The sequence below is a fragment of the Pollicipes pollicipes genome, unplaced genomic scaffold (assembly GCF_011947565.3).
Source record: "Pollicipes pollicipes isolate AB1234 unplaced genomic scaffold, Ppol_2.1 Scaffold_6686;HRSCAF=7923_pilon_pilon_pilon, whole genome shotgun sequence".
Taxonomy (NCBI): domain Eukaryota; kingdom Metazoa; phylum Arthropoda; class Thecostraca; order Pollicipedomorpha; family Pollicipedidae; genus Pollicipes; species Pollicipes pollicipes.
In genome coordinates, this window is record NW_023596921.1 from 4,776,227 (window position 1) to 4,791,966 (window position 15,740).

General features: G+C 52.4%; 1 protein-coding gene across 1 annotated transcript in view; it reads left to right on the forward strand.

Moving 5' to 3' along the window:
• LOC119107286 (calcium-dependent secretion activator) overlaps nt 1-15,740 on the forward strand; it is a gene marked incomplete at its 3' end in the record, with an annotated part of 90,711 nt that overhangs the window by 56,579 nt on the left and 18,392 nt on the right. Inside the window, 5 exon segments of the mRNA XM_037230706.1 lie at nt 6,261-6,284; nt 7,785-7,878; nt 9,861-9,982; nt 10,432-10,576; nt 14,258-14,364. Coding sequence (XP_037086601.1) covers nt 6,261-6,284; nt 7,785-7,878; nt 9,861-9,982; nt 10,432-10,576; nt 14,258-14,364 — 492 coding nt within the window.

Consider the following 15,740-nt stretch of genomic DNA (forward strand, 5'->3'; position numbering starts at 1 on the left):
TATCCAACGGTGTTTAACTGGTGCTTCCTGGTATTTTAACATGCGCTCGGGGGGGGGGGGGGGCGTCAATTTCACCATCGCAAATATTTTTTCGGGAATGATTTCCGAACAGCGCGGCGTAGCCGCACTAAATTTGGCGTAGCTGTAGGCTATTAATTAGCAAAGCGTTTGGTGTAAATATCTCGATATACCTTCATAGGGAACAGACCTAGAACAGGTCAAAATCAGGCCATGGATTCAGCGAAGACAATGTCAAGGCAATCGCTCAATCTGATGCAACAACGGAGTATTGGACGAAGCCATAAATTTATGTAACAGTTTCATAGGCAACGCGACAACTGAATTATCAAATTTAATTGTCCTAGGGTCAGGTGTGAAAGTCAGACCAAGGTCAAAACCAACCGGCCTTATCACTCTAGAGCTTGCTGGACAGGGTAGTATCTGGTGTTCATTTTGAATTTATTAATAACAGGAACCACATTACGCACCTTCTATGGACTTCTTCAGATCAGAATAGGTCACGGGCCTAAAATGACCCAGGTCATTTTGCTGTGAGTAACATATTGCCCAGCCTGGTCGTTGACGCTTATTCAAACGCAAAATATTAAAGCAGTTTTACATGATTTTGGTCAGATGACCTTCGAAAGGTCACACACGGTCACTGACCTTAATTGAGCAGCAGTAACCTTTTGGATAGAACAGGTGTTTAGATTCACGGTGTTTGCATGAGAAGGTTTGGTGGTACTTTCAACACCAATTTGGAGTTTGACTTTGTTTGACATTATTTGACGTGAAGGTCATAACTAAGGAATCTCAAAAATGGACAAAGGTGAGTTCACATACAGGACATTACACCTTGATAATTTCGTGTTGCTAGCTCCCTTAGTTTCTGAAATCTTGGGTGGGCCAAATCGACCCCCACCCAAGCGAAATGCATTCAAACGGCTACCCGGCAGCATGTTTAAGGTGATAACTGTCAGCACAAGAACTCTTGGCTTTTAAAACCGAAAAACCAGGCACTCACGGCCTTTTGATTTATTTCGAGGTTATTAATGAGCCTGTTGAAAAAACTTCTGGATCCTTGCGCCATGCCGTAAGGCGATGGATGTGGATGAGGGAGGGCAGACATGATTGTGAAAATATAAAGGTTTTGATTTTAATGCGTTGAACGGGTTACTGAACGGTCTGAAAGTCTCACTGATAATGGGGCGGGACAGCGATTACGACGCCGCGTTCTCAATTAAGATACATAAGTCTACCCACGTCACAAACGTTTTTGCCCGGCGAAATTCCTTACTTCATTACCAACTCGACTTGCGCGCCCTCGCAAACCCAGTTTTAGTGACGCCAAGCTCGGCTTCTTCACGGCTCCTCGGCTGAATGAGATAGGTTCGGAGAACGTCCGACCTCGAGGCGTTCCAAGAGTTTGTTGCAAAGCGAAAATGTCGTAGTCCGACGCAAAGTCACGTTCATGGAATAGAGTTCGCTTTAACTAGATTGTGGGCCGACGCTTCTGAAAAATGCGCTTTAACTATGCAGACAGCATGGCTTGCTGAAGCTTTCTTAAATGCAACGACACGGGTTTCCTTTTTATAAACAACGAAAGGAAATAAAGCTTCACTATTTTGATTTTGTTTGTAACGGTCTGAAGGTAAAGGCCCAGCTATTGGGTTTGCGTCGATGTTTGTTTATCGTGTAAGCAGACGGATACAGGATTCATGCAATATGCTGTATTGTTTCCAACACACGTGTGATGTGGTGCCCACGTACACATAAGCAGTACGCCGTGCATGGTACACGTACACGACAGTACGCACATATACGAAGACATAAGAGGTAAATGCGTCAGTCATTGCACGAGCATGCCCAAAAGACGTTGGACGAACACAAAAGCTTTCCATATTTTTCTCAGAACAGATCGAAGCATGCATGAAAACGGTGTCTTACCTCATTTAGCGCAGAATTTCGGAAATGTCCTGTATATTGTAATCATTTGAAGGCCATGTAACGTTGAAGTTAAAAGAAATCTGAAAATACCGACCTCCCGTGACAAATATGCAATTAAGTGTAATGGAAATGCATATGGTAAATAGGAAATAGTCGCGTGAGGTGGAGCATTCCGATATGAAAGCCAATACTTTGGGCGATGTATTGTACGGTGGAGCAAAGGGAAATAATCACTTGAGCAAGGGAAGTATTAAAAGCAAGAACGAAAAATGCCCGCGCCTGCCATGCAAATGCTGCACGTGCCTGCCATAAATAATTGTTGCAGGTATTAACTTTTTAAGTGGGCATTTGTTTAACTGGAACGCTTCTGGTGTTTGAGGAGCTGAGTCTGTTATTAATTCGCATATTAATCAGCACCATAAGGTCAAGTGTTTGGTTTCATCAAATTCGGTACAGCTCCATCTTTCTCGTATCACTTCCGCGTAATCCTCCCCCCCCCCCCCCTCTCCCGGTTAACGTGATGAGCGGGCCACTGGGACGGTTTTATCTGAGAAACCGCAAATTCTGTCTGTTGTTTTATGAACAAGTTTTCAGGCCTACCAGTAGTCTATTGCAAAATATGACATTGAACCAAATTACGTAGCCCTTCCAGGCAGACGTTAGAATGCTGGTCCAACGAATATAACAAAGTGGCAAACAATACCTCGGGAAAAAGGTACCGAATGAAGTGCCTTCCCACTACAATTATGTCAAAATCTTGATCAAGCGTGTTATCGAGTCTTTGATCGGCATGCAAGGTGAGTGCGTGTCAAAGTAGCATACAAAATACCAACCTTCCAAAATTCCTTATTTGCTGCACAGGTGAGCGCAGGCAAAATCGACTCAGGATGGCTTAAAACTCCTGATCTCTCGATGACGTATCTTTCGTGTTTTGCACGCGATAGATACAGCCTTCAGGGATGCATGAAGCGCTCTTCATAAAAATCCACTGCTGCATCATGTATCAAGAGGACAGCATTTCTGACGCACCATGACCTAATGTGAGAGCTTGGTGACCTGGATTAACCTATCCTGACCTCATGTAAAATATATAAAGTCACTGCCGCGACGAGAAAACCATCACAAGTTTTAGTATGCCAGGCATATCGCTTCAACGTCCGTACCTGCGATTGCGCTAACAGCGTTATCCTGACGTGTCCTGGGATCAGCTGGTCGACTAACTTTTGACTCAAAGCACACCATTGGGGAATGTGACGTGCACAATGTAATGTTCTAGGAATATTAATAGGAAAAAAGATTGTTTCCATAGCCTCTCAGTCGGATCCCGACTCCCGAGTACCCCGACTGTGAGTGGCCGCCGAACCGCCACCGCGCCGCCGGCTCCCGCAGTGTCTCAGAACGGTCCCGAATCAGAACGGCTGCTGAGCCGACGTCCCGCAGTGTCTCAGACCGGTCCCGACTCAGAGCGGCCGCTGAGCCGCCGCTGAACCGCCGCCCCGCAGTGCCTCAGAGACGTCCCGACTCAGAGCGGCCGCTGAGCCGCCGCTGAACCGCCGCCCCGCAGTGCCTCAGAGACGTCCCGACTCAGAGTGGCTACTGAGCCGCCGCTGAACCGCCGCCCCGCAGTGTCTCAGAGACGTCCCGACTCAGAGTGGCTACTGAGCCGCCGCTGAACCGCCGCCCCGCAGTGTCTCAGAGACGTCCCGACTCAGAGCGACCCCGACTCCGAGGGGCTGCTGAGCCGCCGCCCCGCAGTGCCTCAGAGAGGTGCCGACTCAGAGCGGCCGCTGAGCCGCCGCTGAGCCGCCGCTCAGCAGTGCCTCAGAGAGGTGCCGACTCAGAGCGGCCGCTGAGCCGCCGCCCCGCAGTGCCTCAGAGAGGTGCCAACTCGGAGCGGCCGCTGAGCCGCCGCTGAGCCGCCGCTCAGCAGTGCCTCAGAGAGGCGCCGACTCGGAGCGGCCACTGAGCCGCCGCCGCGCCGCTGGTCCACAGAGTGTGCACGGCGCGGAGGAAGGCCACTCGCCACGTGCGTCGCGGCGTGTTCGCCTGCCTGCTGCAGTGCTGCGGGCCGCGCCACGCGGGCCTCCACTGGCTGCTGCCTCTTTTCCAGCGACTGTGCCCCTGCTGGCGACTGCTGTGCGGCTCCACGTAGTTATCTATCCGGGCCGGGGCTGCATGGCGGCGCCACGTTCTTTCTCTATCTCTCTATCTATCTATCTCTCTCCATCTCTGTTCCCCCCCTCTCTCTCCCTCTCTCTCTCTCTTTCTCTCTGCAGCATGCTGTGTTGGGCCAACGGGCGAGGGGGTGACGCCGGCTGACGGGCGGCCGCACACGGGGACAGGCGGCTGGTCGGCCGCACACGGGGACAGGCGGCTGGGCGGCCGCACACGGGCGCACGGCCCGCAGCCGCACCGGCTGCATGCCGGGGTAGGCGCGTGGACGGGGTGGAACCGTGCCGTGCTGGACGAGGTAGAGTGCATCGGGCCTGTGGAAACTGTGTTTGCTGGTACGGGTTTGGGCGTGGAAGTTCTGCTGTGAAACATGTGCATATAACTATGTGCCGAACAACTGAACGTGTGTAGAGCAATTAAGAGCTGTAAGAGGCATACAGGAGGTATGCATGAACTAGCTATTCGTATTTCAGGTTATGTCCACACTACCTCTTTCATGCTTAAGAGTTGAACTTGGTCACTTAGCTGGTCTTGTTTTGAGTCTGTGTGGTCGCAAGCCAGACACAATGACTTACTTAGTCGCTCTTGTCCGTTGGCACCTCGCGTCTACAGCGAAAGCCATCTCGCATCCGTCGCCACAATTAAGGCATATTTGCACGGTCGCGGCATCCATCAGACGCTGCCTCGATCGTTGGATCTTACTGACTTGAGCTCATACCCCGCCCGTCAGCTGTCGCGCAGGAGTGCGAAGGTTGCCACGTCAAACGGCGTCTTGAACGCCAAAAAGACTTCTGCACAGCCTACCTGATAATGAAGCGAGCGTAACACAAAACAAACAGGTGGATGACAAGGGCCGAGACGAACGCCGTTTTGGGGAGGAGGCAGTGAGGCCTATAACAACCACCTGGCACGCAAAAAGAAGGGTCCGATAGCACGTGACCTGAGCCTGAACTGATGACCCGCGGATAACCTTTGGCCCCCGGCCGCGTCACTACGCCTTTACCCTGCGAGCTGAATTTTAAGCAGGCAACAGTGATGCCTGCATCTCATTTAATCATTAGATGCATTCTGCACGCTTTCCAGCTACCAAGTTGCAAAGAATGCTCTCAGTAAACATTTATTTCTTGTCGCTTAGTATAGCATTCTTCTAAACCCAGAATTTGTTCTCAGATTTCTCCAATATGGCTACCGATAATGCATATCTGTCATTGTTGTTTTGCTGTCACAAAAAGTTACTCGGCTTCCAAAGCCGTAAATTGCCTCAGCCAAAATTAACGAGTTGCCCTGCGCTGCACCAAAAGGCCGCCGATGCTGCCGGCCAGAGTTTGTGACCCATGACCTCGTCTGGTAAAAAACAGCGGCATTAAGCCGGAATAAGGGCGCAACGGTTTGTCCATTCTTTCCACATTCGATGCAATGTGCAATCACATTGTCATGGCGAACGCCACTTGCAAAACATCGCCGGAGTCCCGGCCATTGCAGGCAAAGCGGTTGAACATTATTTTTTGCCGTTACCACCGTCCTTTCTCGAAGCTTCCGCTGATAAACACTGAACATGCGTCATGAGTCTCATTTTTGGCAACGACGGTCGCGCTCTGCGATTACTGATGTGGGAGTAAAAGATTCTGATACATTCGTCCATTTACTTTAAGCTCCGGTCTCCGTCACCCAGTATTGCCGCGAAAAGCTCTCTTAACTCAGGCTTCAAAACATGGATTAGGCGATGGCTGGCAGAACATCCCAAACGGTTGTCACGAACTTTTGAAAAGAACATTCGCGGTGCCCTTAAATGACATTGATTTGCTTATAACCGGTTTTCAACATCTGGCATGACGTGTGTGGAAACCTTAGGCGATATTTTTCATCACGCATATGTCTCAGATTTGACCAACTCAGGGATAAATATCCTTTCAATTCCATTACGCTGTGGTAAAAACATCATAGCGACGTCGTTTTAGCTTGAATGATCATTCGAGATGCATCCCAGGCACATGGCGTCGTTCTGGATGGGGGCTGATATGGTTCGACACACGGGACATTGCTAGTGATGCGAATGCTGGTGGGGCGCGCAGCCACCGCGTGCGTCCCGCCCCCTGAGACAGCCTCCGAGCGCCACACTGACTCCGTGTCTGTGTCCCCAGCCGGCGACGTAGCTCTGTGCTAAGGCAGGTATTCCCGGGCGACCGGGCGCCGTAGACGCGTTGCTCTGTCCCGTCGATCGCGCCGCCCGCTCAGAGCGGGTCCCCGGCGCCGCCCGTCACCGCGCTAGTCCCGCACGCGTCGCACTCGCCACCCACGCCGCCCTGTCACTGGGCGCCAGTCCCCGCACGCGTGCCTGCCACGCCGGGCGCCAGTCGCCGCACGCGCGGCTGGCGCGATGGGCGCCAGTCCCCGCACGCGTGCCTGCCACGCCGGTCGCCAGTCCCCGCACGCGCGCCTGCCGCGCTGGGCGCCAGGCCCCGCACGCCCGCCTGCCGCCGGTGTCGCAGCGCGCCGCGTCGGCGAGCGCCACGCTCGCCGCGTGTCGGCGCTGGCCTTATCGGCGTCGGCGGCCGTCACTAGCCGACCCGCCGCGTCGATGGCCGTCCATCCATTGATCGCGGGTAGCCGGAGGCGGCGGCCGGGCCGGCGTGTACCCCGGCCCGACAGGCCGACCGGCCGTCGGTCGGCTGGCGCGCTGCATGCTGCATGCGCTACGGCAACGCGCGTCGCCGTGCGCCTGCCGGAGGGCGACGGCGTGCACGTCGGTAGCGGGGGGGAGGGGAGTTGGAGGACCGCAGCATGCAGCTGGTCTTGCTGGCCGCTTGTCGCTGTGTAGACGTCAACCTAGCGAAGAGGGGAAGGGCTGCGCTGGCTGTGCACTGCGCGTTGTCGATAGGGCGGCGACTGTCGGTCTTGATGTTCCAAAGAGACGAAATATGTTATGCTGCATGCTTCGGAGGCGCCCGGCTAAATGGAATGAGATGCGATAGGCTGACTTCAAAGAGCGTGCCGATGTTGGTGTTCTCTGAAAAGGCTATGTAACATGCATCCCATGATCCGCACTCTGAAGTCTGAACCCATCGCGCGTCGACGCATGAGACGCTATAGGTGAATGACTGGCCAAATGCGACAAGCAAGGCCACACGTACTGCCCGTCCGCTGGTAGCCTCGAATGCACGACAACGTGGCAACTGTTTGTTGAAAGCTTTTGGCTTATGCCCCACCGCCCACATAGAATACGTTTTCTTACATGGAGGTGATCGGTGGTGTTTTGTTTGTGCATCGTATGGCTGCATGCCGATGAACGGTCAACAAGAATTTCATAGTGTGCTTGTATCAAAGTTTTATAGCTCAGGACGTTTGGAATAGCCGCGTGCTGCCATCATTTATAATTAACTAGCCTCGGGGATTCCTCTGAGCATACGGACAGGGCAGTCGCTTAGTGGCCTGACGCGAAGTTCTGTAGCTTGAGCAGCTTCGGTGAAACAGACACGCGGCTGTCAGCTAGTCCTGTTATGCTGGCGGTCAGGCCGCTGCGACGACCGTGTAGTGGCCAGCACCCAAGGCTGAGCAGCTGAGCGGAGTCATGTGCATGTGCTGACCTGAGGTCATCACCAGAGGGCAATTCTGACGTTTCACCTCCGTGGCCTGAGTAATGACCTCCGGTTGGCCTGACTCGGCAGGTCACAGGCTTCCATTTCTAGGGCTGAAGGTGACAGTCTGGACGCCGACACAACGCTCTCCAAGATGGACGTGGTGCTGTCGTTCTCGCTCGAGGTAGGTGGCCACTGGGGGGAGTGCCAGGCTGCTCCTTCCGTCGGAGAACATTCTGACCCCCCTCCCCATTGCTCGAGTACGTTCGGCTGGTCAGCTTCTCGTCGGTGGTGCGCTTAAATTGCGTTGCTGACCCTTGAAATCTCGACGCCTCTCGCCGCTCATTTTCATGTCTCGGCTTTTGTGACTAGTTTGAGATGCCGCATCCACCGACCATCACCTCTGAGATACCACATCCATCGGTCATCACCTCTCTGAGACACCACATCCATCGGTCATTACCTCTGAGATATCACATCCATCGGCCATCACCTCTCTGAGATACCACATTCATCGGCCATCACTTCTCTGAGATACCACATCCATCAGCCATCACCTCTCTGAGGTACCACATCCATCGGCTATCACCTCTCTGAGGTACCACATCCATCGGCCATCACCTCTCTGAGATACCACATCCATCGGCCATCACCTCTCTGAGATACCACATCCATCGGTCATCACCTCTCTGAGATGCCACATCCATCGGCCATCACCTCTCTGAGATACCACATCCATCGGTCATCACCTCTCTGAGATGCCGCATCCACCGACCATCACCTCTGAGATACCACATCCATCGGTCATTACCTCTGAGATATCACATCCATCGGCCATCACCTCTCTGAGATACCACATTCATCGGCCACCACCTCTCTGAGATACCACATCCATCAGCCATCACCTCTCTGAGGTACCACATCCATCGGCCATCACCTCTCTGAGATACCACATCCATCGGCCATCACCTCTCTGAGATACCACATCCATCGGTCATTACCTCTGAGATATCACATCCATCGGCCATCACCTCTTTGAGATACCACATTCATCGGCCATCACCTCTCTGAGATACCACATCCATCGGCCATCACCTCTCTGAGATGCCACATCCATCGGCCATCACCTCTGTGAGATACCACATCCATCGGCCATCAGCTCTCTGAGATACCACATTCATCGGCCATCACCTCTCTGAGATACCACATCCATCGGCCATCACCTCTGTGAGATACCACATCCATCGGCCATCACCTCTCTGAGATACCACATTCATCGGCCATCACCTCTCTGAGATACCACATCCATCGGCCATCACCTCTCTGAGATACCACATCCATCGGTCATCACCTCTCTGAGATACCACATTCATCGGCCATCACCTCTCGAGATACCACATTCATCGGCCATCACCACTCGAGATACCACATTCATCAGCCATCACCTCTCTGAGATACCACATCCATCGGCCATCACCTCTCTGAGATACCACACCCATCGGCCATCACCTCTCTGAGATACCACATTCATCGGCCATCACCTCTCGAGATACCACATTCATCAGCCATCACCTCTCTGAGATACCACATTCATCGGCCATCACCTCTCGAGATACCACATTCATCGGCCATCACCTCTCGAGATACCACATTCATCAGCCATCACCTCTCTGAGATACCGCATCCATCGGCCATCACCTTTGAAATACCACAACCATTGACCATCGCCGACTGGCGTTCTATAACATCGCTCGTAGTATTTTTCTGAGCGTTATTGCTAACTGCGTGTATTTTGTTTTTGCACGTCATTCCCAAAAATGTTGGGGTTACTAAAAAATGATAGCCATATTTCTTGTTACGACGCCTTGCTTCCTTTTATAATGCCAGAGTATTAGCAACACATATTTGCAGCAGCGTGGGAAAATGAAATACATATATGTCGCTGTGATATGACTTTCACAGATATGGCACGTACAGCCATAAGACGCCTCAGTTCGCTATTCGGTTGTGGCCGTGATATGAACTGGCATTGGCGTGTGATGACAGTAGTTAACAGCTGCTGCATATTGCAAGGCCTTAAGTCGACACGCCAGTCCTTAAATACGTGATGCGTGGCGACGAGGCACGGCAGCTGACGCTGGAGGCCCGTCCCGCGCCCACCGACAGGTGGTGGTCATGGAAGTACGAGGCCTCAAGTCGCTGGCGCCCAGCAAGATTGTCTACTGCACGATGGAGGTGGAGGGAGGCGAAAAGCTGCAGACGGACCAGGCCGAGGCCTCCAAACCCATGTCAGTGGCCGGTGCGGAGACAGGAGCGGTTCGGTTACGTCATGGGGCACAGCTGGCCTCCGCCACAGGAACTGGGGCGACTTTATCAGCTTTGAGACCAACCGGGTTTTGTCAACTGGATGGAGGATGGTGATGTCGGGCTGCCCTGGCATGACTTGAGTATGTAGCTGGTGAAGAGCCTTCTTCCCGCACCCTCAGTTGTGTCGTAACGTCGTACGGTGCGAGTGCCCTTACTGGAGCCTAATTACGATGGTGATTGCTCACTTTCACCATACGCATACCAGACCAATTATTTTTCGCAGCCTCTTGCCAATGTTTTGCCACAACAGTCGTCGCACCAGTCACTCCATCAACCAGCGATATAGCAGGGAAAAAGTGGGGGGGGGGGAAGCTGTGCTTCCGGTGGCGGTACCAGTGCTGACCTGCCCCGCACCCTCCGCTGCCACCAGGTGGGACACCCAAGGCGACTTCACCACCACCCACCCGCTGCCGGCCGTCAAGGTCAAGCTGTACACAGAGGCGGCCGGCATGCTCTCCCTCGACGACAAGGAGCTGGGCAAGGTGGTGCTCCATCCCACGCCCTTCACCTCCAAGGTACTGCCGCGGCAGTCTGTCGGCTGCAGAAGTGCTGGGGGTGACGTGCTGCTGACGGCGACATGACACCCAGTAGTGTATACGCTGTCTAGTATCTATCGGCTGGGTGCATTCGGATACCTGGTAATAACCTTGTAGTGCACCGTGAACACACACTGTCCAGGACGCATCACCTCGGGGACGTTCCGCGTTGATCGGTATACTACCTCGACGCCGATGTTTCACGTAGCATGCCCTTGAGACGCGCGGAACATCTTGATTTTTGAGCGCAGCTTTGCCATCATCGCCCGCCACCGACTCCGAGCTAAGCTGACCAAGCGACGACGTCGCCTGCCACCGACTCCAAGTTAAGCTGACCAGGTGGCGACATTCAGCTCTTAGAACCTACTTATAGCTCATTCACAATGCGGGTGGCGCCCTTGACTCAGAGTTGACTAATCGAGTAGCCTCATTTCAAGCGGGAGTTTCCAATGACTGTAACAACTAGCAAGGGCGTTCCACCCAGATCCAGGCCGCGAGCGACTTCAGTGCGGAAATTTGCCCTCTCGTCTCTTCTCTAGTCTGATTCCCTCATGTACGCAATCGCAAGTGGCCCGCGCTTCGTAGAAAGTTGTGTGCGTCGCAAAACGTTGAGAGCGAGGTAAGCTGAAGCTTAACCATTGAATATCCCATTAAACCACCGAATGACGCAATGTCAGATAGGAAGCGCTGGTACTTTGCTCCGCGCGTAGTACACAAATAACTTTTCCCATCACCCTCTGCAATCCATGGGTTCGGCAGCGCGCCATGCCGACCTGGTAAAGCCCGAGCGCGTGACTAAAAGGCGCGCGTGAGGCGAACCGGTCTCTCTTCGAGCCAACCAGGCCTGAAGTAATGGCTGTCGTGCGAACCTGGCCGTGGCTCGGAAGCTACGAACGACCAGACCACCAATTCGGGACTGTTTGCTGTTACTTATGTTGATTGGCCTGGACACCTCATCATTAACAAAGGAAGGCATTGCCTGCTCGTTAGTGCTGCTGCAGCAGCCCGTGGCGCGTGGCACGGCAGGGCTCCGCCTACCAAGGCTGAAGATTGCCGGAGCCCGCCGAAGTAGTCGAGCCCTTATTGCGATAAATAGAAACATGAAATGTAGCAATACATTCCGTAATAATTCCAACGATGGATTTTCACCAACTACGAGGTATTTTACGAGCGCAATACTGGCAGACATGATGGATAACAACATCATGAAAGGCGAAAAGACGCTCATCACTAGAAAAAACACAATTTAGAGGTATGCATGCAAGAATGCACACGTCACGTACTGAATGAAACTCGATTTTCACGGTTCCAGTAACCGATGATTTTCCGTCACGAGCATGATTGCAGCGCGAAGAACGACACGAAGTCGAATTCTCGAAACGCAAGCACCAGCAATTAAATCTCACGCTTACTCAAATAACCGATGTAGTAGACGTACTCTGAAGCCACGAAAATATTGTTCCAAGTTTTGCTTAAAGCCGAATTCGAAAATATTTTTCATAACCGGATGCATTTTGGGTGTAACTGGCCATGTTAATTTTATATGTAAATCCAAAATGGACAACTTGAAGATATATTTTGTTAAAAATGTGAACATCATGCTGAAAATAGAGTTAACAATGCTCTCAATCTGGTCATAAAGGTAGAAATAGTGCCAATAAAAAGGATCAGGACTTTTATATTAAAAGAAAATGTTGACGTGTTGTTGAATGCTATGGTAAGTTAAATGACACTTATATTGCAAGACAAATGAAGCCCGGGGCATAACGTTTCGTGATGCTTTTATTAGCCTTCAGAAGGTGGCAGCATGCAATCTTGGTCCTTTTGGAACATAAGCTGTAAATGAGCATATAGTGCTGAGCTTTATAACTTTTGGATCATGCCGCATGATACAAGTGTGATAAAATATGATGCACGCAACACATAATTCGTAATGTTTGGCTCGGTTCCAACGAGTTTATTTCCCGCGAACAATCCACGCTGCGTTCAGACACCTGTCAACGATGGCATCATGCTGCCCACCATTCATATCAGGTCTGGGTTTTCAACCATTCTTATTTCTGTAACAAAGGAGCGAACCACACGCATCAATGGAGTGTAGCGACCGTAGACCGGTCAGCTGGAGAGACGGCCTTTACGTGTTCTCGACCACGTATGTGGTTGTTATTTTCCGAGCCCATCTACAATAACCAAGAAGCTGCCACAACACGGTTTTCAAAACCATGGTGAAGGAACGCCGCCACGACAACATTGAACATATTCTGCACTGCACCAAGCCTTTAGCAACAGTGAAAAGAGTCCCTTTCTCAACAACGTTTCCTTTGCGACACCGCTCGAAGGCAAAATTGGGCAAGTTGGGGCAGCAAGAGAGGAAATATGGCGCAGCGCACCTTGGATTCTTAGGATGAGCGCTCGCGTACGTTCTGCGCAAGGTCACCATCAATCGTTTCTATGAGATCACGTGCTGGGACAAAATTTGCAGTATAGCCTTGCACATGGATGACTAGCCATGTAATCGCCTGCAGCTCTGTAAAAATCGCTCTTCCGTGCCGTTCCTTTTCATGTTTCTTTTCCTCTGTTCCGTTTCGTGGCCTGGGTTTCGTTTTTTATGTGCGTTCTTTTTTGTGGATGCTTCTTATTTTCGCTTTGTGTGTGTGATGGCAATATACGTTATATCTGACCTTTTGGTAAAAAGCAGCCTTGAAATATCTCTCCAGCGACCTATAATTTGTCATGCGGAAATAAAATAACAAGGCTATCAGAGTGATTAAAAGGCTTACAAATTACTAATAATTAGGCAGCGCCAAGGTGGTCTTAAGAGCCATTGACGTCTTGCATGTCAAAAGCGTACCTGCGGCCGTTTAAGGCCTGCCACTCCCTGTGTTCGTTAGAGATTATCGGTGGAAATGTAACGGAATGTAGCATCGCACCCCATATTTTTTTTTCTAAAGCACTGAGGGTTATGCTGATCTGCGTATCGTGATGATTATGGACTGCATTCAATAACGACTAAGAAACCTCCGCTAGCTGTTAGCGGTGCTGGCAGTGATTTGGTACAGCGCGCCTCCCATGACACTACTCTTCCATACGGAGGCGGTCGATAGTGGCACAGGACCATGAACCGACGTACAGGAAAGTCCAGTCATGCTCTGTACCTCAGTCCTCAGCATGATCAGTCCTCACATGTGTTACCATATGACTGGCACGAACACCATCCTGATGAAATAGGCGCCGTGAGCTCGTTTTCGCGCGACGCGTCGCCTGTTTCGTTTATTGCTGTGCCGCGCGGTTCAGAGAGCCGGCTTTGGCTGGCCATGATCCGAGCAGCGGGATTCCGTGCTTGATCTTGGTCCGACGGCTGTGGCTCCGTACACCCTTAATCCGACGGCTGTGGCTTCGTCTGTCCTTGTTCTGGCCGCTGTAGGTCTGCCTGCCCTTGGTCCGGTGGCTGTAGGCTGCCTGCCCTTGGTCCGGCTGCTGTAGGTCTGTCTGTCCTTGTTCTGGCGGCTGTAGGTCTGCCTGCCCTTGGTCCAGCGGCTGTAGGTCTGTCTGTCCTTGTTCTGGCGGCTGTAGCTCTGTCTGTCCTCGGTCCGGCGATCAGGGCTCTATCTGCCCTTGGTCCGGCGGCCGGCATCATCGACGATGTGCTCTGCGTTCCAGATGCCAGAGTGGCACAAAATGACCGTACCTAAGAACGGTCAGGACCAAGACCTCAAGATCAAGATCGCCTGCCGCATGGACAAGCCCTTGAACATGAAGCATGGCGGGTGAGTACTTCTCCATCGGACGGTTCCGTCACCGCGTTATGCCATTTATGTCACTCAACATCCGCTTTTTGTCGTCCCATCCCGTTCAACATCCACGTATCCCCTTCTTAGCGCCCCTTTCCCAGCCCTCTTGATTTGCACCACCTAAAGACCCTGCTTCAGGTCCATCGTCCATTTCATCACCTCAGTGCCTTTCATAGCTCCCTTCTTCAGCTCATTTCATCATTCCCTTGTCTTAATCGCTGCTTCAGCCTCTCACCTCAGCCTCCTTTTTAGTTATCTGTCTCAGTACTTTTACCAGGTCTACACTTCAGGTCCCTGTTTCTTACCTCAGTTTCCTGCTTCAGTTCCTTTCCTTCGATTCTTACCCCAGTTTTCCTTCCCAGCTCCTTGCGTCAGGTTCTTATCTCTGTGCCCTTCTTCAGCTATCTGCCTCAGTTCTCCGCCTCAATTCTCTTTACCTTAGTTCTCCACCTCAGCTCTCCAGATTCTTGTTTCTCGTTTCAGCTGCTCGCCTAAGTTCTCTGCCTCAGTACTACGCCCCAGTTTTCCTTGCCTTAGCTCTCTGCATCAGTTGTGCGCCTCAGCTCCCATCTATTGTTTCCTGTTTCAGTTCCCCGCCTAAGGTCCCTACCTCATTTCTCTGCCTCAGCTCTCTCCTTGCCTCAGTTCTTTGTCTTTGTTCTCCGCCTCAGCTCACGGTTCTTTTTTCCTGTTTCAGTTATCTACCTAAGGTCCCTACCTCAGTTTTCTGCTTGAATCTTCGTTACCTCAGTTGTCCGCCTCAGTTCCCGGCCACAGCTCCTTTCTCTAGTTACCCGTCTCATTTCCCTCCGGAAGTCCCTGCCACCGCTGGGTGTGCTTTCAGACATCCTTTCAGAGGTAGCGCCGTTTCTGGAGATAAACTGCCCAACTGTCAGATCCCATGAATCGGCTCCCTCTCAAACGGGGCTCAAACAATCGCCCGACAGCAGATCATCGCTGGCCGTGATAGCTTTGCTCGCACTATCGATCACATCTCCAAGGAAGGCGCGGCCCACGACGGCCGGTGGTATTTGGGCCTGCACACTCATCATCCGCACCGCCCACCGCCCGGACCGACCGGCCTCCATTTCCGAGACAATTGCCTTTTTAAATGTCAGCCAACCTAGCGGGGGCGGCAGTCCCTTGCACGCCTCAGTGCCCACTGACTGCCCTTTAACCAGCTGCCCGCGGCGGGCAGCTGGTTGCGGCCAGCTGAGCAGGAAGCGGCGGTGGCGCCCATGGTCGGCGGCGCCGGCGGTCGGCCTCGCGGCCACGAGTTCCACCGCCTCCTGATCGGTTTATCGGCGCTATCAAACGCCATCGATTTTCCTCACGACCTGCCGCCGGAGCGA